We start from the raw sequence: 26,082 nt of genomic DNA, 5'->3' as shown, positions 1-26,082 counted from the left end.
ATTTTCCCAATGAGAAGCTGAGGCTTAGGCTTAATAGGTGAAGTCGTTTGTCATGCAGCAAGCACCTGGTAGAAACAAGATTTCAATCCAGGCCTGCCTGCGCCCAGGTCCCAGTTCTTAGATATGCCATGCTGTCTCTCTGAACTCAGTGGGAGTCAAAGAGCCTGAAGGAGGTATTTGAGGGTCAGGGGTGGGACATGGAGAAAAGGAACTCCTTGCCTTAAAAATATCAGATTCTAGAGCACCAAAGGCACCCCTGCCACCTGATCTAACCCTCTCCTAGTACCATATGGGAAACATAATGCTCAGAAGGAAAGTGGCTTGTTTGCAGTCTCCCAACTCCAGACCTAGGCGTCCGCCACCGCCTCCAGTTGAAATCCTCCGTAGCGGGATCCACGCCCGGACTGGGTCTGCCCCGGGGAGGGCTCTTAAGGACCCCAGAGCCGCCTCCCCGCGAATGCCCGCTGCGGGGTAGGCTGGGGCCGGCCGGACAGAGTACCTGCAGGAGCAGACCGGAGGAGGCCAGTCGGGCGGCCCGGCCCAGCACCTCCTGGGGGCGCATACCCTCGGCGCCCGGGCTCTGTCACCAGGAAACGCCGCCGCCAGCCCGCTTAGTCGCGAGAAGATAGCGTCACGGAGCGACTCGCTCACTGATTGGTGATCTTCGGACGGCGGGGGCGGGGCACTAGATGTTCTGGCCCTTTAAGTGGGCCGGCTGGGGGCACGTTAGTGAGCCAGCGCCGCGTCTCCTGTGTTTTTTGCACTTGCTTGTGCATGCTCTGTGCTTATTCCCTCGCTGTCCAAAATGAGTTGACTACCATGACCGATATTAAGAGACACCGTTAAAGTAGCCAAAGTCCCTTCTCTGAGGCGCTCAGCATGCCAACCAAGAAACGACTTCCCTGGCCTCGTTAATTAGATTCTTGCCATTTGGGCTTTGCTTACAAAATCGAAGACACCGCCCCCTTGATTAGGCTGCACAGGGATTGTCCCCATTTTACAGAGAAAGAACTGTGGGCCAGAAGCTAAAAACAGCATTTTCACATGGGTGGTTTTGTGTAACCCTTCCTAAAGCGCTGAGCATTGGGCCCTGTTCTTAGAGATGAGTAAGGTGAGACTTGGAGATGTGAAGTGACTTGTTCAAATCTACACAACTTGTACCTGCGTGGAGCCGACCCCAGGCTCCCTATCTTGAACTTGCCGCTCTAGCCTGCTACCAGTTGTGAGGACAGAGAAGAAGAGTGGTCGGGAAGTGCTTTGTAAAATATAAAGTGCCCAACACACACAATCAGCTGTTCTGTGGTTGTTCTTATTATCTACTATGCAACCCTAGGAAGCCCAGTCTTTCCCAGTCTTTTAGGCCTTCCGTGATTTGACCCCAACCTACTTTCACAACCACCTTGCATCACCACTGCCCTTTCCCAACACACTCTAGGCTCTAACCTTTCGGAGCCCTTACCTGTCCCCAAACAGGCCCTATCTCATTGGCCTTTGTTTCTGCAGCCCTTTCTGTCCAAAGCACCTTCCCTGAGGGCACTCGCCACTCCTATGTGGAGGTGGGGCCTTTGGGGGTTAATTAGGTCATAGAGTGGAGCCTGAATGGGGTTACTGACCTTATAAGAAGAGACAAGAGGGGGCTGGCCCCTGTGGGCCGAGTGGTTACGTTCACGTGCTCCCCTTCATCGGCCCAGGGTGTCCCTGGTTCAGATCCCAGGCACGGACATGGCATCGCTCATCAAGCCATGCTGAGGTGGCATCCCACATAGCACAACCAGAAGGACTTACAACTAAAATATACAACTATGTGCTGGGGGGTTTGGGGAGAAGACAAAAAAAAGAAAAGAAAAAGAAGAGACAAGAGAGAGATGAACTCTCTCTGCCGTGCGAGGATACAATAAGAAGGCAGCCAGCTGCAAACCAGGAAGAGGGCTCTTACCAGGAACACATCAGCCAGCACTCTTGGCCTTACTAGTCTCCAGAACTGCAAGAAATAGGTTCCTGTTGTTTAAGGCACCCAATCTATGGTATTCTGTTACAGCAGCCTGAGCAGACGAAGACAGCACCTGTAAAGCACTTTGTAAGCCTTTATAGCTCTCAGCACAGTCGGCTTTGCAGTGAAGAGACTAGATACGTGTCTCTGTCTAAACAGCCCATGAGCTCCAACAAGGCAGGCGTGAAGCCCACGTGGCTTTGCCTCCTGCAACAGTGGCAGAGAAGGTCCCTAGGACTCCTATAAATGCCTCCTGACCTGTTACTGCTGCTACTGCTGCTGGAAACAAACTACTGGGCTCAAGGCCTGTGCCCTATCCCCCCACCCCCCACCATCTTGCCAGACTAATAGAGCTCTGTCTTATGGTGGAGGTTCAGAATGTCAGCTTTTGCCTGTGAAACAGACCTGGTCCTGGATCCTCATTCTGCTACTCACTAACTGAGTGACCTCGGTATGCTCACCTGTTAAATAGGGGATATTATCTGTCCTTCTGTTCTGTGAGGGTAATTGTAAGGATTAAAGCAGACAAAAGTCTGGCCCTTAAGGAGCTTAAAGTCTAGTGGAAGGGAGGCTGAAAAAAATCCTAATAAACAAATAATAAAGTTTCACACAATGATAAGGACTATGAAAGAATGAAACCAGATAAGGTATTAGAGGCTCTTGGAGGGGGAGGGAGGGAGGAAGGGGTGCTGTTCTGGAAGGCAGAGCAAACCAGGCATGCACCTGGGACAGGAGTGTACCTGGAGACGAGAGCAAAGTGCTGGACGGTCGAGCTATTCGGCCTAACGGCTGAGATGCCCAAGGCCTTGACCTGGGCAACCTGCCCACCCCATGGACCTTGGGCTGGCAGGTGAAGTAGGCTCCCTCTTACTCCTCCACAGCTCATCCCCAGAGCAGAACCAGCCAAGAGCTCTTCATGTCCACATACTCCTAACCCTGGGCATCCAGGTGGGCTTGTCTGAGAGGGACAAGGGGATCATTTCACTGGGGGAAAGAAGCCAAAAGGGAAACGCACCAAGCTAAATCCAAAGGGCAAAGCCTCGCAGGAGTCCAGGGTACAGATCCCGAAGGGCTACTGGGAAGGGAGTCAGGAGACTTTTCCCCACATTCTGGAAGCTAGGACATAGCAAGGACAGACTGAGCAGGTCCTGTGTGCCCAGAGCCATGCTGGGTGCTGGGGTGAGTTGGGGAGAAGGAACTGTGATGAGAGTCAACATGACTGTATGTCAGGCACTTGTGTGAGCACTTTAAATGCATGTATTAACTCCTTCATCCTCTCAACAACCCATGAAGTAGGTATTGCAGATGAGGAAACTGAGGCACAGAGACGTTAAATAACTTACCCAAGGCCATTCAGCTAGTGAGTGGTCAAGCTCGTATTTGAACCTAGGTACTTTCTGACTCCAAAAGCTTGAAGATGTTTCTGCCCTCAAAAAGCTTCTGGCGCCAAGGGAGACCTAAGAGTCCCCATATCTAAACCACAGAGAACATACGTGGCATTGAGGGAGTGGACTCTGGGAGGGCTTGGTTGAGTTGAGTTGAGCCTCTCCCAAGGCCTCCCTCTGCCAGAGGTCCTGGCCCCCCCAGGGCATGGCACACTCCATGGCCTTCGTGGAGCAAGCTACTGCCCACTGGCTGTTCCCTGTTTTGTACGGCCTGCAACTAAGAATAGTTTTTACATTTTTAAATGGTTAGGGGGACAAATCAAAAGAAGAATATTTTATCACGCATGAGAATTACATGAAATTCAAATTTCAGGGTTCACAAATAAAGTTTTATCGGAACACAGCCACATCCACCCATTTGTTTACATACTGTCTACAGCTACTGTCTTGCGACAACAGCAGAATAGTTTGGCCCAAAAAGCTGAAAACATTTACTACCTGGCCTTCTACAGAAAAAGTTTGCCAACCCTGGTGATCCCCAATGAGCCCCAGCACCTGACATACAGTAGGTATTTCAATATTGAATGAATGAATACACAGATAAATTAATGATGAAGGATTAGGAAAGGAAGGAAGACAAATAAGAAGTGTTCTTTCCTGGGGGTCACCTGGTTTAGGGATCAAGTGATTCCCAGAGAGAGCAGACTGTAATTGGTGGTTGCTGAAGGAGCTGTTCCCTCAGGCTGCTCCCCTCCCTCCTGCCCTCTGGGTCAGGAGGCTTCCCCACCAGGGAAAGCTGACCTGAGCCGGCTATTTTATTACAAAGCTGGAGGGAGTGCCAGGGCTGACGCCAAGCAGGTCAGGTTCCCAGGGCAGCAGGGCAGGGAAGGAGGCTGCTAGCAGGCCAGGAGGCAGGGTGGAAGCCATGGCAAGTGAGCCTCCGACCTCAGGTTAGTGCCCGCGGGAGAGCTGGGTATGGTCCCCATATACTAGCCACTGGGTGGCGGGGTGTCTTGGGCGAGGGCCCTGCCCTGCCAAGGCTTCCTGCTGCCTGGAGGATCTCCACAGGGCCCCTCCCGACAGGAGAACCTCTGCCCCTCACTCAGAAGTCCCCTCGTGTGAGAACGTGGCTGTGCTGCTAATAGTCCACGTTTGCTGAGACCACATAGGCACTGTGTTGAGCACTTCACTCTCGTGATCTCATTTACTCCCACAGCAGCCCCACGAGGTAGGCACCATTATTATCCCCATTTTACAGATCAGGAAACTGAGGCTCAGAGAGGTTAACGGACTTGCCCAAGGTGTAGTAAATGGTAGTGCGAGAATTTGCAGTGGGCAGTGTGGCTCTTAGACCTTTAACCGGGACTAAACTGGAGAGTTTATTGGTTTTTTTTTTTTTTTTGAGGAAGATTAGTCCTGAGCTAACATCTACTGCCAATCCTCTTTTTGCTGAGGAAGACTGACCCTGAGCTAACATCCGTGCCCATCTTCCTCTACTTTATATGTGGGACACCTGCCACAGCATGGCTTGCCAAGCGGTGCCGTGTCCGTACCCGGGATCCCAGGCCACCAAGAAGCGGAACGTGTGCACTTAACCACTGCACCACTGGGCTGGCCCCTGGAGTGTTTATTGTTAATGCTGATTCTCTGGCTCCATCTCGGCAGTTCTGATTCAGGAAGGCTGGGGTGGGCCTAGGACTCTGCACTAACCTGCACCCTGGGTGGTTCTGATACAGCAGACCAGGCTCTGAGAAGCACTGCCTGAGGGCAGATCTCCAGGCGCCCAGGAAAATCTGCCTCCTTTAGTGGGCTAGCAGAGTCTGTTCAAAGCAGATAAAGCAAGTCCTGAGATCTGCCCCCAGGCTTGTCCAGTCTGAAAGGGGTCTTGCTCTCAGAATTGGGCTGTGGGTCAGTGGTCAGGGCAGCAGGGGCTGGAGGTGGTGCCTGTGTGAGGGCCTTGGGGAAATTCTGTGCTAGGAAGGGTGTACAGTGCAACCCTGGGGTCCCAGGCTCTGTCCATATGGGTTAGGAGTGAGCAGCCCCAGGGCCCTGGCTTTGCCAGCTCCTCTGGCATTGAGTTTGTGCAGAGATAAGAGAGTAACCTTCGAGGCCTACCTATCAGCATGGTTCATTTCAATGCAACTTCTATTCCAGAGCCACTACCCTGTGCTGGGCATTGGGGGGGTGGGGGGGAGGCGGTGAGAGGGTGAATGAGCCACAATCACTGTCCTCTCAGAGCTCAGGGTCCCTCTCGGAGAGAACATGAGAACGACACCACGCAGGCAGAGGTGGAAAAAAAGGGCAAGAGGAATTCAGAGGTAGGGGGCAGACCTTTCTGGCTGAGGCATCAGGAAAGCTTTCCTGCAGGGGCTGTTTTTGAGCTGCACCTTGAAGGGCAAGAGGGCTTGGACATGCCAGGCAGAGAGAACAGAGGAGGGAACTTGCTGAACTTGTTGGAGGACCCAGGAAGGGGCTTTAACTGCCCTGGAGTGCAGAAGTTCTTCTACTGGTCTATGGCCAGTGCCGAGCTGGGGGCCCTGAGAAGAGGAACAAGTTCACAGATGTAGACATGCGTGTGTGAATGAATACAAATTCAGGAGCATGTGTTCACATGCATGATGAGAAGGTGAGTGTGCATTTGCCTGTGTATGCAGGCCTGTTTGCCAGGGTCTGCCTTCAGATATATAAAGTCTGTGGGTGGGTGCATGTGTACATGCACATCAATGGGTACATGCTTGTGAGTTTATACGTGAGTATGGACGTGAAAGTGTGAATGTAAGATCCCGTGCAGTGCATGCAACATGTGAGCATGTGGGGTTATGAAGGTGTGCGTGTATGAAAGTATTCAAATATGTGTTCTGCTCTGGGGGTCAGCCTTCAGGCTTTCTGATTCTGGTCCATGGCCCCCATAAGTGTAATAATGGTTAATATTGTAGAGTCGGGTCCCTACTTTCCATGCATCACTTCAATTAATCCTCTCATCAATCTTATAAGATGGGATTATAAAAGTCATATAGTAATCTTATGAGTTATTATTCCCATTTTACAGATGAAGAAAGTGAGGCTCAGAAAAGTAAAATGACTTGCTCAGGGTTACCCAGCTAGTAGGTAGCAAAGCTGGGATTGAGCCCAGGATATGGGCCCTCTGAGGCCTCCCTTTATCATTTCCACAAGCTGCTTCTCAGTGATTTTAAAAGCTCCTGGTGAGGCAGTGCCCCTGGCTCACTCATGGCTGGCCTGGACCTGGTACAGACAGCCAGGGCTTCTCACATGCTAGGTAGGAAGGGACTGCCCCTGGGGCCTGGCTCTTGGGACCCAGGGCTACACACATAGAAAGGTCGCATATGGGTGAAATGAGGCTGCCCTTGTTTATCCAAAACCCCAAAGAATTTGGGCCAGAACGAGCAGAGGCCCCTAGCCTGTGCACATGTTATGTTTCCTGTCTTTGGAATAGCAGCCCAGCGTGGAGAGTTACCCCAGACTCTCCTGGGCCAGTTTTTCAAGGGCTACTCACAAGCTTCTGCCCCTGACGAAGGCCAGGATCCCAGACAGGGGACCAGAGTGGAGCTGGAACCAGAGGAGGCCCTCCCTGGGCCCTGACAGCCTTTTAGCTGCAGCAGCAGCACCAACTTGCATTCCTTTCTTTTTGCATCGATGGCGCAAGTGCCATGTAACAAAACAAACAACAACAGCAGAAGAAGCGTGTCACACAGAATCATTTTGCCCATCATTTGGCGATGGACGGATTTAAGTTCAAATGCCTTTTGGGCGAGTCATATCATTTCTCTGAGCCTCCATTTCCTCGTCTATAAAATGGGCATAATAATAACACCTGCCCTTGGGTTATGGTGAGAATTAAGTGAGGTAATGCATGTAGAGGCTTCCACACTGCCAGGCACATGGAATGAGCATGCTCAACAAATAGGAGTTATTGGTGGTGTTGTCATCGCATTTACATCGACAGGGCTGACAGCATTTTGCCCTGTGATCTTGGAAAAGCATTTAATATTTCTGGACCTCCATCCTCCACCCCAATAGAGATTCTTTTGACTTTTTTTTTGTTAGGCTCATTTAAATATTTTAAAATATAATTTATTTTCACAATTCTGTACTATAAAATTCACCCCTTTTAAAGTACACAATTTAGCGGGTGTTAGTATATTCACAGAGTTTTACGACCACCACCACTATCTAATTCTAGAGCAATTTCATCACTCTCAAAAGAAACCCCATACCCATTAGCCGGCATTCCCCTTTTCCCCTACTCCTCAACTTCTGGCAACCAATAATCTATGCTGTGTCTCTTCGGATTTGCCTATTCTGAACATTTCATATAATTGTAATCATACAGAATAAGGGTTTTTGCATCTAGATTCTTTCATTTAGCATAATATTCTTGAGAGTCATTCATGTTTTGGCATGTATCAGTACTTCATTCCTTTTTATTGGCTGACTAATGTTCCATTTTATGGCTACACCACACTCTGTTATCCATTTGTCAGCTGATGGACATTTGGGTTGTTTCCACTTTTTGGCTATTATGAATAATGCTGCCATGAACATTTGCATGAAGATTTTTGTGTGGACATGTTTTGAGTTCTCTTGGTATGTACCTAGGAGCGGGATTGCTGGGTCTTGTGGGACTCTGCTTGGTGCATGAAGGTTTGCCCTGCTCTGCCTCCCAGGGCTGTCACACTGGAGCATGTGTATGAAGGAAGGGACACTGCTCCAAAAGGGGAGGAGGCACAAACTGGACAAGGGCCTCAGGTTTCAGAGGCTCTGTCTGTGGAACGTACCCTCCCAGGGCCTGCTCTGCCACACCCAACAACAATGTGATCAATACCTGGCAGCCAGAAGCTGACTGGGCGTGGCAGCCACCTAGGTCAACAAAAGAGCAGGCACCCCTGGGTAAGCACCTTCAGGGAGTCTCAGTGTAAACCCACCACCACCTGGCCAGGGCCAGCCACACAGACCCCGGTCATCTCCAGGCAGCTCTGCAGGGTGAATGCTGGAGACAGTGAAGCTTCTGGGGCCTGAGCAATAAGGGGTCTCCTCTGCTCTTACTGCTGTGGGCCCTATGCATGTCCCTCGACTTCTCTGAACCTCAGTTTTCTTATCTGTGAAATGAGAGGACAATTGCACAATCTCTCGAGGTGGTAGTGAGGCTGAAAAGAAATGACACATGCAGGGGGTTTACACAGGTTGGGGCAGAGGAAATGTTCACTAAATATAACTCTTGTGTTGTTTTTTTTGTCATCTGAAAACTGAGAGGGATGAGATGATCTATAAAGGCCCAACTGCCCTATAGAAAAGAGAGGTAATAAAGAGCTAGGGGCACCCCCACATCTGATGGAAGGAGCAAAGAGAGGGGCCAGACTCTCCCAGCCACATCTACCTCTATGGGGAGCAGCTGCCCTGAGTTCAGGGTTACTCAGAAAAAAAAGTTCAGGGTTGCAGAGGCAGTGGCCCCAGCTCGGGCAGCGAGACCGTCCCAAGGATCCCTTCTGCCTCTGTGGCTCTCTGGTCTCCATCCTGGCCTCGCCTCAGCCCTCCCAGCCCATGCCGCAGTGGCCAAGAGACTTCTCACTGATCTGCCCAGCTCGCGGCTGAGGGGAAATGTGTTTCCAGATAAGGTGAAAATAGATCCTTCTCCAAATATGTTCACTGTGGTTAAGAAAAATAAATAGAACTAAAAGGGAAAAGAGAGCAGGGAGCAGCCATCAGATGAGGCCGGGCCTGGGCAGTTCTGGAAGGACAAGATGCCAGATGGGTGGGAGTTGGGCTTGTGCAACATATGGGTGTGTGTGAATGTGAGTGAGTGTGAGTGTGTGCATGTGTGTGTGACTGAAGGAGTTTATGCATGATTGCATGAGGGAGCATGTGTGACAGTAAATGTATGTGTATGACTGTGCATGTGCCAGTGTGTGAGTGTATGTGTGAGAGTGTGTGTCTGTATGAGTGTGTGTATGCAGGTTGAGTGTGTGAGCACATGTGTGAGAGACTGTGTTGGTGCATTTGTGTATATGGTGAAAGTATGTGAGCATGTGCAAGCATGAGTGTGTGAGTATATAAGCATTGTGTGAGTCCATGTGTGAGTGTGCATGGATGTAAGTGACAGTGTGCGTATATGGCAGTGTGCAAATGAACGTGTGAGTATGCAAATGTGACTGTATGCGTGTGTTCATGCGAGTGTGTGCAAACGTGTAAGCACCTGGGCATGTATGAGAGTGTGTATGTGAGTGTGGATGTGAGTGAGAGGGTATGTGAGTACATATGTGTGCAAGTCTTCACCTGTGTTGTGTGGTGTGTGTGAGCAAGTTTATGTGAGTGTGTACATGCAGGTAGAATAGTGTGTGCACACAGATTGAGTGTGTGAGTGCATGTGTGAACGTGTGTGAGCCTATGTGAGTGTGCATGTGCGTGTGCTCCTGGGTGTGGGGTGCCCTAAGTCACGTGCTATGGGAGGTGGCCCCAAGGGAGGGGAGAATTCTCTGGGCTTAGTCACTCATGGCCCAGACACAGCCAATCCGAGAACATATTTCAAAACAGGCCTGGTTGCATTTGTCATGGAGACTTCCTGCTACCAGGAGGCTGACAAGGCTTCCTAGAGTTGCAGCTTGGCAGGGACCTCTTGGAGGCATAGAACATCGGAAACTGAAAAGATCTTGGAGCTCCTCTCCCTGAAGACTTCGTGGTACAAATCGGGAGACTGAGGCCCAGGGTGACACAGCTTTTGGGGGCAGAGCTGGGCTTAGAACTCAGGCCTCTGCCTCTCTGTCCAGTGTTCTTCTTGTGCCTCCCACCAAGATATACTTTCTGCCTCCCTGGTTATCATTCACTCATTCATTCAGCAAATGTTTACCGAGTACATACTAAGTGCTACACACCAAACTGGGCTCTACGATACAGGCGAGAACCCTGCCTCAAGGAGCTTTCCTCCCGGTGTGGGAAGGTAGACTGTAAACCAATAATCAAGTTGATAAAATAATTCTAGGTCCCGATAAGTGCCTTGAAGTCAGGAAGGCAGGGCGATGTGATCCCAAGGCCTACCTCAATGGGGTGGTCAGGGAGGGCCTCTGCAGAGTGACACAGGAGCTGAGGCCAGGGTAGGGGAGCCAGCTCCTCACAGCTGGGTATCCAGAGCTATTTCCTAAGTGACCTTATAGGGGCAGGTGGAGCTGTCAGAAGCACCGCAAGTCAGGAGGCCTCAGCAGCTACCCACTAATCCAATTCTGATAAGAAGTGATGGAGAAAAACCTCCTCCCTGCGGGACTAGAGGAATCCTCCCTTAGAGAAGGCCAAAGCTGGGAGCAAGTGGGCCCAAGGCTGCTGGGCCCAGAACCACTGTTGGGGCCATGGAGGAACCGTCAACTGCCATTCAGGCCCTGAAGCTCTGGTCCAACCTTCATGAAAATAACAGAAACCACTGATGTTAAATAACAGTAACTACTGATGTTAGTCAAGTACCAGTCAAGTACATGTTAGCATGTGCCCGGTACATACCAGGTGCTTCAGGTATATCATTGCATTTAACCTCCTCAACACATCTTAGCAAATGGGCACTGATGTCACCCCCATTTTAGAGAGGAGGAAAATGAGGCCCTGTTGAAATAACTTGCACAAGGTCACACCATCAGGAAAGGGCAGAGTTGTCATTTGCACCCAGGCCTTTTTGACACCAAAGGCCAGAGCCCTGTGCACACACAGCAGCCCCTCCTGCCCACCTGATCTTTACATCTCACTGACCTGAACCCTGTTGGCACGCTGGCCCCCTGAGATCACCATGCCTGCCCTTGGAGCTCCTACCAACTCAGGTCTTCTGACCTGCCACATAGTCCTGAATCATGCCACCGTTTGTAAGGGCCATAATAAACATCGTTGTCCCAACAGCCCCTACTATGTTCCTGGAATGGTGGGACCTTTATGTACATGATCGCGGTCTTCACAAGAACCTTCAAGGTCAGGATTATGTATCTCATAGCTGAGGAGGTAAAGGGACCTGCTAAAGGTCAGGCAACTGTGGCGGGGGGGTGAGTAACCTGACCCCACAGCCTGATAGCCCATCCCTTCCCACAGTGTGCTGACAAAGAGCTCAGCCTGCTTCACTTCGTTTAAGCCTCAAGAACAGTGACTCATTCTTGCCACCAGCCTTCACTGTGCAGGGTCCAAATTCATGCCTTAGAATGCTTCAAATGCCAGAAAATCCATGACCTTTGGGATCACTCTCAGACACTTGAAACCCTTAATGTTGAAACAGCGTATACCAAGGTTTCTCCACATCTATTCCTCAGGGCTGTGGGGTAACAAACGTAAAATGATACAGCCCATCTTAGTGTAGGGACCCTGGGCAAGTGACTTAACCCATCAGTCTTGATTTCCCCATCTGTAAAATGGGGTTATATGGTAATACTCACCTCACAGATTTGGAGTCAGGTAAAAGCAAGGTGATATAATGGTGCCTGGCACACAGTAGGTGCTCAGTAAAGATCTGTGGGTCCATTGGTTGGTTGAGTTTTGGCCTCAAGACCCTGAGGGGTTGGTGCTGTTTGGAGTCTAAATGGTGGGGTAGAGGTGACAACTTCCTTGGTTTCTGGTGCCTTGTAGTGGGCATCAGTCCTCAGCTCTGTCCCCGAGTCCCTGGTGTTGTGTGGGCCCAGCAGACCCCCAGCTCTCCTTCTGTGCACTGTAGGGGCAATGCATAGGCCCCAGCCTCTCCAGTTCACAGACAAGCTGGGCAGAGGAAGCGACAATTTTTCCAGACAGCTGTGTGCCCCGGGCTGCAGCCAAGGGAGGGAAGTGTGCACTCAATGGGGAAGTTGCTGCCACAAATGCCCAGTTGAGAAACACGGTGGGGAAAATCCACCAGGCTGCTGGGCTCTGGGGAGGCGGATCTCCAGGAGTGCTGCATGCACTACTCCCTCCTCCTTTGTCCCTTTAGCCTGGGGGTGATGGTGCCTTCCTGCTGCTGCTACTCTCTGGGCTGCCTTTCCATTACCTGTGTAGCTTCTCCACTTTTTCATCACCTGTGTAATGGATTCCCTACACTCAATTCTCTCTATTTGAAATACTTCGAGTGGCTTTTCTTTTCATGTTGGACCCTGAAGTCTAGAGAGATAAGGCCACTTGTCCAGGGTCAAAGGGCTTGCCTGTGGCACCCATCCTCTGCTTCCCCAGCCCCCTCTCTCTTTGGAGATCCACCTTCCTCACCCTAGTTCTGTGCCAGCTTCCCTCTGCTTTGTGGAGGGATGTCTGGGAATGCAGCGAACTTACAGAACCTCGTCAATTAATTCTCCTTGAAGTATTACTGCCTGATACTTGGGTCACCCAGAAGAAGCTAGACCCTTACTGGGCCTGTCCAGGGGGATCTGAGGCCAGAGGAGAGATGCAGCCACATATGGAAACATTGCCTAAGGTGTCTCTCTTCCTGTCCCCTCACCTTCCACCTTCCACAGGCTAAACCAAGCCACACAGAAATGTGGGGAATGCAGCCTGAAGAGGCTGGCCCATCTTCCACAGATAAGGATCAGAGCAGGGGAAGGGTGAGGAACGACTAAAGGCAAACATGGCCAGGATGGGCACATTCCCCTTCTGTGTACTGTGGCAGGGGGTCGCAGCAGATGGTCCCTGAGAACACTTGTTCTCTGAAAGACCACAGATCTGTGACTCTTAGAGCAAGGGCATGAATTTCCCTGGGATCTGGTCCTGATTCTGATCCCTCCTCTCTCTGGCCTTACTGTGCCCATCTGGAGGGGCTAGTCAGGCTGGTCCAGAGGACCCTGGATGTGTAGGCTGATTTCTCATCCACATTCAGGCCACGATCCTCCAGAAGCTCCTCTCAGGAGTCTGCTGACCTTACCATCCCTGCCCACCTGATATCCTGTCCAGCCTGCTGTCCCAGGCTGGAGCCCACCCAGCCCTGTGCCTGCTTTTCCCTGTAGCCCAATTTTTATGGGCCTAAGAGCCCATCAGCCGTGAGGCCAGACCTCCCACCCCTCTGGGGCCAGGAGTGATTCCAGCTCTCAGGGGCTCCCCTTTTTGCCCAGTTGAGGGCCGCTCCCTCTCAGAGGAATAGGAGGAACCACGTGGCCTGAGCAGAGGTCCACTTGGGTCTCCTACCCCACCTCCTTCCTTCTGTCTGGGGTTTTCCTTTCCAGAAATAAACAGGAAGCCGGGCCAGTTTCTCGAAAGATTACAAGAAAAGTTTCTAGAAAGACTCCAAGAGAGGTGCCGAGCAGAGGAGACGACTGGTCTGTGTCCCGTGGGGGCCGAGGTCAGGCCCTTCCAAGGTTTCTGTAGGCTCTTGGCTCTTGGCTTCTCAACTCGAGCAGGTTAAAACGCACCCACTTCCCACATAAAACACTTTATAAGAGTTGAGGTGTGCTACAGTTGACAGGTTGTCCTAATATTACACTCTGCAGACATTTAATGAAACAGGTAGGAATTTCAGGCTTCCTGTCACTGAACTCACCCCCTCTGCTGTGTGATCTCAATTTACTCCTCAAAACACTGTACTACTGTTAACCCCATTTTACAGGGGAGAAAACAGGATGAGAGAGGCCCAGCACCTTGTCTAAGACCACACAGCTTGGTCTGCCTCTCCCCACAGACTGGAGCTCTGTCACCCTGGATTCCTGGCTCTGCCCTGGGGACTCTGGAGCTGGGGCTTCAGGCCTGTGGGGCTCATGCCTCATGAGAAGAGCTCAGAGCTGCCAAATGGCCTCACTGCTGGACCAGAGCGTCCTCCCAGCCCACTGAGGTGCTTGGTTCTGGTTCCCCAGGACTCCTCCCAGGAGTGAGCTGCAAGGCACCGGTTTACCTGCCAGGAGCCCGGAGATAGGAAAGCAAAGACCATAAACCACCAGGAAGCCCATGTAAATATTTTATAGCTGGGACAGTAAATAATGCATCTCCCCAGACACATCCGACCTAGTTCACCTGTCCCACATCCAGCACCTCGGACACGCTGCCTGGGCCCATTGCCTGCCTTGGTTTTTTTAAACAAATGCCGAGGCCCAGTGCTAGGCACTTTCACATGCACCATTTTCACTGCCTCCCCTTTGCTCAGGCTGCTCCCTCTGTCTGGAACAAGTTTCTCCCTAAGTCTGGCTAATTCATCCTCCTCCTTCAGGAGTCTCCTCCTTCAGGAAGGCTTCTTTGATTTCCTGGGTGGGTCACAGGTTCTTCTGATTCTCACAGTACCTGGGCTTCCCCCACCTGGGCTCTGCTGACTCTGTGTGGTCATTTCCTGGTGACCTATCTGTTCCCCATCTGTTCAGCTCCAAGAGAAGAATCACATCCCTGGAGCTGAGTGCAGAACTTGGCATAAAGGAAGTACTCCACAAATACCCTTGAAGGATGGAGTAATCCTTAAATAGGTCTGTGGGACAGGCGTTATTGTGTTATTACTATTATCCCTATTTTACACACAAGAAAACTGAGGCCCAAGTAGCATTGCTGGGGTAGACCTCCCACCTGTCTGATCTTGAGTCTAATGCTTTCTCAATAACCCCTTGGGGAATGCCCCTGTCCCCTGCAGACCTCAAGCTCCTTGAGTCAGGGACCCTCTGTTTCTGCTCAGGAAGGCCCTTGACCCCTGCCGCAGGCTCTGGCCCCCAGTGAGCATTAATCCACGTATTTGAATAGCTGCAAAGGGCAAGACAGAGGTCAGGATCTTGTCCTTGTCCTTGACCTGTGAAGGAATGCACAGTGAGCGCTTTGGGAGCAGGAGGCTGGGTGAGGGGACCTGGGGTATCCAAGCCCCAGCGCAGCCCTGAGAAGACAGGTGTCTGGGGAAGGTCTGAGGTCCCAGATGGAGGCACTTGGGGAAGGTGCTCAGATCCAGCAGCCCAGATGCCTTCCATCCAAAGGCACCGTGCCACTCTGGAGCCAAGTCCCTAACCAGGCCATTGCAGCCTCACAGGAACCTGAGATGGGAAGATGGATGATCCTGTCTGCCCTCTCCCCATCCTGTATCAGACACTGAGAACGAGGACAAAGAAATCAGGGCATGGGCAGTGCGAGGTGGAACGGGACAAGGACAGCTTTACACAAGAAGCCCTGGCCTGACTCTGGCTTCAATCCTCGGCAGAAGGTGGGCTGCAGAAGGGAGGGTAAATGGGTTTCAACTGATCAATTCCAGCTGGTTGCCAACGGCTCCCTGGAGCTGTGTCGAGAAGATTCTGAGCTGTATCCCTCCAGGCTCAGCAAGAAGTGCTGTGATCAATTAGCAATATCTGCCACAAGCACAGAGGGGCACAGTAGCCCACCTCAGAACCTGCCACCCCTCCTTTCACCTCTCCTCAGCTCTCAGCACAGAGCAGGGACTAAATAAAGGTTTGTGGGCTCATTGTTGATTACCAAGAAGGTCAGTGCAGAAGTCATTTGGAGTTACCATTTGTGGAGATGGAAATATGAACACATGGGCCCTTTACCACTGCTTCCCCAGGAGCCAGAAGGGAAACAGCGAGAAGAGAATGAGAAGGAACGACAGTGTATGAGAACTCAGATGCCCATAAGAACTTCCTGGCAGTGTGGACCGAGGCCCTGAGCCCAGGGACAAGGGCAGGCATGGCACTGCCCTCACCACTCAGCAGGAATCAGAGTTTTCCAAGGCAAATTCCAGAGATAAATCTTGGCTAGGGCCCAGGTGGTGGCGCCTTGTGCTGCAGGAGGCAAGGCCCAAGGCTTCTAGGCCAGGCAGACTCAGGCATCCCCACTGGGCCTGGGAGGTGCAAGGGGCACAGAGGAGTCCTGGTGGAGCTCCTGCATGAGCCCCTGCCCTCACACACTTTCCCAAGTTGTGGGGGAAGAATCTTGTGGGGGCCAGAGCAGACAGGGGCAGGCAAGATGCTCCCTCTGGGCTGAGAAAATCTGGGCAGGCCCCAGGGGAGGGCAGGGCCAAGAGGGCCGAGTGAGTCAGCCAGACTGTACATGCCTACCCTTGTTTCCCCTTTACTGCCTTTGCTGTGGGGCCACAGAGGCAGGGTCTGCACAAACCTTCACAATTGGGGAATGAGCCTCTGGAAGGGGAGCTCTGTGCTTCCCATGCCAGCTGCCAACACTTCCACACCCAGCACTTGTCTAACTCCACCCAGGCCACTTACCAACTGTCCCACCCTTGCTCCTGTGGTTTTAGGGGCAGCCTGGCCTAGTGGCTGTGAACTCTGGCCTGGAATTCAGAGTCGTCTGGGATGTGAGGCTCAGTTTGGCCACATCCTAGCCATGTGACAATGAGTGTGTCATTTAGCCTCCCTGGGCCTCAGTTTTTCCTCCTGTAAAATGGGGCTAATGACGGCACCCATATCGCAAGAGCTTTGTGAGAAGCTTGTGAGTTAATGAACATCAAGTGCTAGCTAAGGCCCCGTAGGTAGTGAGCACTTGATATGTGGGGGCTGGAAGTACTGTTCTTATTATGCTTCCAATCTGAGACCAAGTTCACATTCCCCACATCCTCTGCAGAGTCCAGATTCCACCCAGACTCCCAAGGGACCCCTTCCAAGACTGGTAGGCATGTAGGCTGGTGGAGGGCCCTGGCGCTGGGGACTTGGGATGCTCTGACCCTGCAGGCCTGGGGCAGAGCAACATGGGGTGGGCAGGGGCTCCCTGCAGCCCTGTATCCCGTGGGCCTGCTGAGCTCTGGGCTGTGGGCAGAGACGGCTGTCCCAGGCCACCTATAATTACCTCTGGCGGAGCTCTGCAGCATTGGGCAGGAGCAGCAATTGTCAAGTTTTATTTTGATGCTCAAACAGTGCCCTTGGACAGCCTCACACCAGCTGGCCATTGTCAGACACGGATAAAGTTCTTTGGGGAGGAGGAGGTCCTTCCAAGGAGACTAACCTCTGAGCGCAGGGTCCAAGGGTTCAGGATCCCTTGGTCCCCACAGACCCACCTCTGCTCAGGCCCTGGGGCAGAGGCTGCTATGGGAAGCCTGGAGCAGCCGGCAAAGTCGATGGGAGGCACTCCAGGGCCTCCTGGGCACAGTGTGAAGGCCGACTGTAAAGCACGCAGGAGGAGAAAGGGACCCACAGGGAACTCTCCATCCTTGTGCTCCTCCCGTCTGTCCCCTCTCCCCTCTCCGCCCTCAGCTGCCTAGGCCTTGGTCTTATGTGGGAAGATGCTGGCACAACTTCCATTGGGGTGGCTTGGAAGAAGGGTGCCTCAAGGGCAGATCTGAACCTGAGTCATTTCTGGAGGCCACGCACCCTTGCTTGCTCAAATCTGGCCTTCTTCTCACCTTCCCACAGGCACTTGCACACTCATGCTCTCCCACCCTGCTCCCCTGACTCTGACCTGTCACACACAAGAATGCATGCACATATACATCCTTGCACACTCAACCATGTCAGCCACTTCCAGGGTGATACTGACCTCCCACCCAAATATTTGCCATCCTGAAGCAGCGAGAAGGGGGACTGCAGGAGTCAGGCTCCAGGTGGGGGAAAGGATCCCGTGTGTGTCCGAGTGCTTGTGGATGTGCTCAGGCATTAGCACAAGTGGGTCTGCCCTGAGATGTTTACGCATGAGCTGCTGATCCTGATTCTTTCCGGCACGTCCCCACCTAATGCATCATTCTCCCCAGGGCAGAGCTGGGGTGTCTCTGGATCCCCAGAGGGGCTTCCAGGGCAAGGCCGGCCAGTGCTGCAGCTCAGTGCAGTACAAGGAGTCCCAGAGGCCCAGGCAACCTCAGCCAGCTTGACTTCCATGGAGCTGGAGCTCCTTGTCCCTTTGCACGTGGAGGCCCAGGACACTGGGGAAGCCAGAAAATGCATGGTGGATAAATGCTGCTGAGCAGTCTCTGGGCATAAGGGTACCACCACTGGACAGCCAGTCTTCACTAAGCACCCACAGTGTCCCTGGCTCTTACAGGGTGGGAGCTGTGTGTGGTGGCACAGGGAGTGGTCAGGAGGAGAGGACATGGCCCACCTCTAGGGAAGGAATAAAGATAGACAGGGTCTAAGGCTCAACACCACAGGCCTCAAGAAAGTCACATGCCAAAATGATGACACCAGGCAGCCCAGAGACCCACAGGCAAAGGTTCCAGAACCAACAGTGAAGGAAAGGAAGGGTGTTTGAGGCAGCCCAGGAGCCGCTTATGCACACCCACACCCTCACCCATGACCCATGAGTCTGCTGGTCAAAGTCCCAGCAGGACTGAGCCGCCAAGTTCCCAGAGCAAAGGTCAGAGGGGCGAAGACTGGTGAAGGCTCCCTGGACTCACACCCATGTGTGCCCTCTCATGTGGGCAAACCTTGTGCTCATGCAGCAGGCTGTAATCAGCCTCAGGCACCGCCTTGAGGGAGGGAAGCTGCGCATGTGGGCAGGTGGAGGTCTCAGGCTCTATGTCTCCACCCCTGCACTGCCTGCATTTCCAGCATGGAGCGGGGTACTCTGGGCCCTGCCCTATTGGCCCACAAGACCCAGGCAGCACTCACATGAATAATAAGGGCCATGCCTTCACTTATCCATTCATTTAAAGGTGCTTGTGGCAGTCACTTCTGCCTCCAGGCCTTTGCCTTTGCCGTTTCCTCTGCTTAGAATGCCCATCCTCCGAACTTCTCCCCTCCAGCTTCTGCCTGGAAAACCCCTTTGCCAAGGCTTCATTTCCCATTATCTTCAGCACAGACCCAAAGGCAGGCCCAGGCCTTTGCATGGCATCCAAGGCCAGAGAGAATGTGAATCCCCCACTGACCCCTGGGGTATGCCATGCACCCCATGCTCTGGCCGCACAGACTTACCCGGCTGTTCCCTAGAACTGGCCTTGGACGGAGTGAGTTCATTAGCTCCAAGTCTCTCCTCTGGCTGCTCCTTCTGCCTGGAGTGCCTTCTCTGCCTTGTCACCACTGCACAAGAAGAAACTCCTTGTCCGTCCTGGCCCAGGCCTGGGGCACCTCTGCAGCGGAGCCTTCCATGCTTCCTCAGCTCTGGTACAGCACCTAGCACATAGTAGGTGCTTGCTAAGTGATTGCAGGAGAGAAAGAACGAGGAATTACATTCTATTCTTGGCTCTGTTAAAGTCTGTTGCTGGTATTCTGGGCAAGCCACTTTGCCTCCTGAAACCTTAGTCTCCCATCTATACAATGGGAGTTAGTTTGCATGAAGCTTCATGCAAGAGCCTTAGATTTTATGCGGAGCATTTCAGGTCACCCCCAAACACACCCTGACAATAACAAAATTAAATCATATAACAGAAATAGCAGTAATCTATCAAGAGCTCACTCTGATCCAGGCCCTGTGCTAGACTCTCCTCATCTACATTCCTTGAGCCTCTGAGGGGCTACAAATAGCCCCATTTATAGATATAGTTGAAGCCAGAGAGGGGAAGTGACTTGCCCAGGGTCACACAGCTGAGTGGCTGAGCTCCCTGCAAGAAGACCAGCCCCCAGTGGCTCCAGGGTACTCCTGATCTCAGGCCACAGCCTCCCAAGCTGAGCTGCCACCCTCCTACACAAGCTGTAAGGATAGGCCCTTTTGCTAAGGCTTGCTCCTGACTCTCAGGAGGCTCAGGCTCAGGGCTGGGAAGCCCACGGGCATGTGGAAGGGACAGGGAGCCCCGGAGGGCAGTCACCCAGGCATAGGCAACAGGGAGGCTCAGCCCAGCATCCCTGCCAGGCAGAGGAAAACAGGTGCCTGGCCTCCCAAATGAGGCTGGGCTCCATCCTCTCTTCTGGTGGGGACAGAGGCCAAAGTCCAGGCTGCCATCTGGGCCCAGCCCAAGCAGTCTTGCAAAACACCTGCCCCTGTTCTGGTTTCCTGAGAAGGTGCCCTGGTTATGCCCCTGTCAGAACCAACTGGTGGGCAGCAGAGCCAGCACCCACCACAGCATCCATCCTTTGTCTAGGGAAGGGGCCGGGGACCCTCTGTGGGACACGTGGACAAGCCAGGCCCTGGGCTCAGGCCTCTGTCTCACTCAACAACCTGTGTGGCCTTGGGCAGGGATTCACTTGAACCTCAGTTTCCTCATCTGTGGGATGGGATCAGAATGCCTGCTCTACCCAGGTGTAGGCAGTTAGACAGCAATTAGAGGGCTCGCCATGGTGCCTGGGGGAGGCTCCCAGCCAAAGGGTGAAGAGAAGAGCGTGGCTGGGCAGAACTGCAGCACCTGATCCCTGCACCCCTCAGCGTGGCTTGCTCCCACCCGAGCTCCCATCAGACGCTCATGCACACTCGGGAAGGAGGGAGAGATGTGACAGTGAAGGTAGTAATCTTCCTACTCCTTACCCTCACTTGGTCAGTTAATCCTTGTGACAACGGAGAGTTGAGTTTCTCATCATCCTTCCATCATGTTTCAGAGAAGGTGAGCTACCTGCCTGAGGTCACACAGCCAATGAGGGCTGAGCTGGGAAGGGAACCCGGCAGCTTGGGGCCCAGGCTTAACCACTAGGTGCCCCTGCCTCTGAAGGCACCAAGTCTTCCTCCCGAAAGCCTGGAGGCTGCAGCCTCATACAGACCTGGGGTCCTGGCTCTGGCGAGTGGCCTTGGCAATGATGTCGCCTCTCTCAGCCTCAGTTTTCTCACTTATAAACTGGGGCTGCCCTTACTTTGCAGCTTGCCCCGAGCATTAAACGAGAAGCTGCTTTTAACTCCTCAGCCTGTCCCTGGCAGGAGCCAGTAGCATCCTAACGATAGTGTAATATGTACCTCCCTCATATGGATGGAGCTGTTGAGGACCGGAGGGGCAAGGGCCTGCAGGATCCTGCAGCAAGTCAGAGGCATGACAGGGCCGAGATCCCAGCCTCATGGTGCTTGCCCAGGCTTCTCCTCAGGCATGTCTATCAGGGGCCTGTGTAAGCCTCAATTCTGCCACAATGCCCACTCCTGACACTAACTCGCTTGTGTGCACTTATGCCCACCCTTGTCTAGTGGTTGGTCCTTTCCAGAAGCTTCACCTCACAACCGCCTCCCATCAGAAAAGACCTCAGTTGCTAGGGTTCCCTCTGAGCTGGGGCTCAGCTAGGGAACCTGGATCAGTGGGGGAGCCTGAGGGTCCAGGCAACCCAAGACCCAGAAGCCCTGGGGGAGGCAGATCTGGGGGGCAGTTGGTGGTACCAGCTCCCAGGTGAGGCTCTCCAGGGCAGATGGGACAGGGCTGCAGGAGTCATCCTGAGGCCCCCTGGTTGTCCCTCACCCTCACTTCTTCCTGGTCACCCTGTTCTCTCTTCCTCAGAGACCTGAGGACTGAGGTGAGGCATTGGACTAGAGCTTGGCAGCTGGACAGGGATGGGTAAGGAGGCAGAAGAACCATCCCCCAAGCCCTAGGTGGGGGTATTCCCCAGGGATGGAAGACACACTCTGCCCTGATGTTGGAGGTCTGCCTAACCTCCTACAAGGAGTTAGGGAAGGCTTCCTGGAGGAGGCAGTAACTAAGCTAGGACCTACCTGAAGACTGAGGAGTTAGCTAGGCATGGTGTGTCAAGCAAAGGGAACAGCATGGGCAAAGGCCCAGAGGTGAGAAATTGCAGGATGTCATCTGGTAGGAACTGAAAGAAGTTCCTCTCACTGGAGCTGGGGGGCTGACAGGGGCAGGAGAGGTGGGGGCTAAGCCAGGCCGGGCTGGACGGCCATGTCAGGACTTTGTCCTTTCCCCTGAGAGCGCCATGGTCAGCTTCAGGACTGAGGGGGAGGAGACCTTGACACTCGAGGAGGACTGTGTGGCTGCTGTGAGAAGGAACTGCTGGGGGTGCGGAGGTGGAGTCCTGAGTAGAGAAGACTGCAGGTAGCCAGATGAGAGACACTGGTGGCCCAAGCCAGGGTGGTGGCAGTGGGTGCAAACGAATGGAGAAGTCAGACTGGAGACTGAGGCAGTGAGGGGACAAAAACCTGTACAAGCTTCCACAGTGACCTGGGGCCTGGCTGGGGTGGTGACCTTTGTGTACATGGGAGGTTAAACATGGGGAACCGGGCAGATGGCCTGTGTAAAGCCAGCCCAGGGGCTGGGAATCCTTTCTCCCCTCCCCCCACCCCCCTTCCTCAGAGCGAAGCTTCTGCCTGAGAGAAAAGTTCATTTTCTTCCTTTGTACCACAGATGTGCCATGCACATCCACAGAGTGCCCCCCAAAGTGGGTGTAGTTCTTCAAAAGCCTAGGGGGCAGTGGAGCCTTCCTCGGGGCCTTCTTTAGATTCCCCAGGTGGTGGTGGCGGGTGGTGTGGAAGGAGGGGGCTTGGAGAACAGGAGGGAAGACCGGGCATTTCTGCCAACCCTTTCCCTCCAACCACTCCCCTGGGCCCCATGCAAACACATCAGCTGGCACCTAGGCGCACACACAAGAACCCAAAGTCAGATTCCACACAACACTCCCACTCCCACCACAGCCCCTGTAGCCCAGCACTCAGACCCACTCACGCTCAAGGTCCCCCCTCAACCTTCTGGCTTTCCCTCCAGAAAGATGCCCCCAAGGCTAGGAGTGGCCCACACACCTTCCCACCCCATAGGACAGACCAGCATGGTGGCTTTGCAGCATGACGGAGCTAGAGCAGACATCAGCATGAACTTCCCAGGCTTCCAGGTTGTGAAACCTGAGGCCAAATTGAAAGTCCAGTTCATCTTCTTTGCAAGGCCCCTAAGGAGGGTCCCAGATTTCCTCCACACCTGGCAGCTCCTAGAATCCTGGGCCCAGGACCTGAAGCTGAGGCCATAGTTCCAGTGCCCAGCCTGGGGAAGCCTGGTGCAGCTGGATTCAGCTGGCCTGAGTCCTCTCACCCCACTGGCCTAGAATGGGAGTGTAAAGGGCCCCACATGAGGGCTTAGATTATGTACCCTAGCCCTTGACCCAAATGCCACTCCCTATCCAGAAATTCCAGCCTTCTTTCTCCCCTCCCTCCACTGCCCTGGGATGACTGCCCAGTGACCACTGGCCCTGAGGGGCTGGTCTGGGAACTGTCTGTGTTTCTGGCCCCAAGGGATCACCATTCCTGCTTCCCAGGCCTGCCCAGCACCCTGGCCACCTGCCTAGCCACTGTGGCCAAGATGACCACAGCCTGTGCCCACAGAAGCCTGTGGCCAGAGGCAGAACCCAGGCGTGTGAAGGTGGTGGGGTGGGCAGTAGCCTGAGGGTGACTCGGCTCCCTGGGGAGGCTCCTCCGCTGCCAACCTCTGCCTCTGTCCACCGCAGGCTGCTGGGCTTTGGGGAGGAGGTGTGTCTCTGCCAAGGGAGCTCACAGTCTGGGGGAGATGGACATGAACAGACCAGCTGCCCGTTTATAGTGCTGGGCCCTCTGCACCCAACATCTCAATCCATCCTCAGAATAGCCCCGAGGGGTGAGGATTTTACAGCTGAGAAAACTGAAGCTCAGAGACGGCTGGCACTTGCTCAAGGTCACACAGCCAGGTAGCATGTACTTCTCACTCTGGAGCCTCTGTACCATGTGGTCCATGCCTCAGGAGAGGCCCTGGACAGTGGGGGTGGGGTGGGGTAGAGTTGAGGGGTGAACTCATAGGAAGCAGAAGACCTCCTTGGTTAGGAGCAAGCATCTGGGAGGCTCCCTGGAGGAGGACCTTTTGCATGGGGCCTTGTTAGATGGCTAAGAGCTTGATGGAATGGCATTCCAGGAGCAAACCACAGCCCAAGCAGAAGCAGGGGCCTTGATGAGCAGCAGCGGGGTGGGAGGTGGATTGGCAGGGGTGTCCTGGTGCCCCAGGGCCTCTTATACCGCTGGAGGATCTGGGATGGAGGGTGCTGGCTTTGAGGGCACCTTACTCAGGCTCTGCTGGTCCAACTGGCCCAACCACTTCTCTCTGGGTACTGCCCACTGACCCTGCTCACAGCCCTGCCAAGAGTTACTGGCATACTCTGGGTGAAGTCTGGGTCAGGAGCCTAGGATCCCCCCATCCTAGTCCCAGGGTCAAATGATTAAGGGGTCCCGAGCCCCAGACTGCTCTGCCACCTCCTCACAGCCATCTCCTTCAGAGAGCCTGCCCTGATTGTGCCCTCCAACAGAACAATTTCTAAGATACAGTGACAGTGTGGAGGGTTGGGTCTGCCTGGGGAGATGAAATTATCCGTGCAATTATGGGAGATTTCTACTTTTCAACCTCTACAGAGGTTGGCAGCGGAGGAGCCTCTCTCTACTTTCCTCTGTAAAGTTGTCTTTATTTTCCTTATTTGTTCCGTTTTCACCAGAACAGCCAATGTGTGTCATCACTTTTCTAGGTTTCTGTGACTCTCCCTTCCCATCCCCCATCCAGCCCCCTGTCCTCACGGTCTTCTCCGAGGTTCCCAGCTAGGGGGCAGGCTGCGGTACCTTGAATGACCCTCACACCCAGAACCTCAGTTGCGCCCTTCGTGATATGGGCGTGCTCAAGTCTCCCTGACTTTGCTGGGCAGAGCAGCAACCCGGAAGGGCGAAGAGGAGAAGGCGACACTCAGCACCCAGACCCAGGTGGCGGCGCCAGTCCAGCCTTCAGGTGGCTGGGAGACCCGGGAATAGAGCTGAGTATTTTATAGCCTAGTCTGAGTCACGTGGCTGGGCCGGCGTCTCCGCCCCCGGCTCGGAAAGCCTTCCCTGGGGCGGGGCGGGGTGGGGCCGCGGGCCTGTAGCTACTGGAGCCCTGGAGACGTGCCTGTGGGGCGTATGCGCGGCGGCCGCGGTGGGGATGGGGGCGTGTGTGCAGCACAGTGGACACTGGCGTGCCTGCGGGCCTTCCCTACCCTCCCCACCTCGAGGGGCCGCCTTCCAGCTCAGGGCCACTCCTCCTCGCCCCTCCCCCCTATTTCCCACGGGCCAAGCTGGGCTCGGTGACCTGCCTGCTGCGGAGGGAGACTGAGGCACGGGCAGGCGAGGGGGCTGACGGGGTCCACTGCCCTCCCCGCCCTGTGGGGACTGAGTCCCTCGGACTCCCGGGGTGTCAGAGCCTGTGTGAGACCTGGCAGATCTGAGGAGAGAGGGTGCTATTGCGTGCGGGGGATTGGGGAAGGGGAGGTAGTGATGGAGGAGAGCCGCAACCACCTCTGGGCATCTCTGTCCCCGGACACAGCTAGCGCTTTGCGCCTGCCTCTGTCAACACCAATTCCCTCCCCTCTGCACCCTTTAGCTGGCAGGAGGGTAGAGGAGCCAGAAGAGGGAACTCAGGCTGGGCTGTGTATGCCTAGTGTAGGAGGTGGGCAGTGCAGGGGCTGCGTACCCCTGTGAGAACCCCAGGAAAGCTCTCCTCCTGGCTATGCTAAGTATTTCTCATTTCACCCAAACTCAAATATATTGAGGACAGGACTTGGGGACTGTTAGCCCAGCCTCACCAACTGTGTTTGGCAGTTAACATCAAAGTACCTCAGATGCGTGATCTCTTCCATCCTCTCAACCACCCACCAGGCCAATATTGCTGTTATTGTCTCCATTCCACAGATGAGAAAGTTGAGGCACAGTTACGTCCCAGGTCCAGGGCACAGCCAGGATGTGAACCTGGCAGCTCTAGCCATACCTGGCATTTCCCTACTATGTGGCACTGCCCCCAAGGCTACTGGCCTTACTTACCCGCTACCCAGTGCTCAAGGCTGAAATCCCTGCTCAGGACCATCTTGGTGGCCTGAGGCATAGCCGCAGGTTGGACCATGTCCCAAGTGCCCTTCTCACCTGCACTACCCCCAACAGAATGCTCCCAGGCTCTGCCATACCCAGCAGATGCCTAGGTGCACCATCCCTGCTGGCCTGGGCCTCCAGCTCCAGAAACATGAGCCTACTCTCCCTTGGCCAGGCCGAGGTGTATGGGTGTGATGG

At 53.8% G+C, this 26,082-nt stretch overlaps 1 protein-coding gene across 10 annotated transcripts in view; it reads right to left on the bottom strand.

Moving 5' to 3' along the window:
- RFT1 (RFT1 homolog) overlaps nt 1–23,076 on the bottom strand; it is a 60,335-nt gene extending 37,259 nt beyond the window's left edge. For 2 of the 10 annotated variants that reach the window (XM_070492750.1, XM_070492752.1), the window contains exons 1-2: nt 22,789–22,972; nt 19,110–19,328 (exon numbers count right to left, since the gene is read on the bottom strand). In XM_070492750.1, coding sequence (XP_070348851.1) covers nt 19,110–19,328; nt 22,789–22,915 — 346 coding nt within the window. In that variant the 5' untranslated portion in view covers nt 22,916–22,972. Of the gene's footprint in view, nt 1–499; nt 628–19,109; nt 19,329–22,788 lie in introns of those variants that run through there. The other 8 variants (XM_044754490.2, XM_044754491.2, XM_070492749.1 and 5 more) reach the window with 7 other exon arrangements.
- Between the last annotated feature and the right edge of the window lie 3,006 nt (nt 23,077–26,082).

This window comes from Equus asinus, chromosome 21 (assembly GCF_041296235.1).
Source record: "Equus asinus isolate D_3611 breed Donkey chromosome 21, EquAss-T2T_v2, whole genome shotgun sequence".
In the NCBI taxonomy this organism is placed as follows: domain Eukaryota; kingdom Metazoa; phylum Chordata; class Mammalia; order Perissodactyla; family Equidae; genus Equus; species Equus asinus.
The sequence above is the reverse complement of the archived record's forward strand: the minus strand, read 5'-3'. Positions and strand labels throughout refer to the sequence as shown.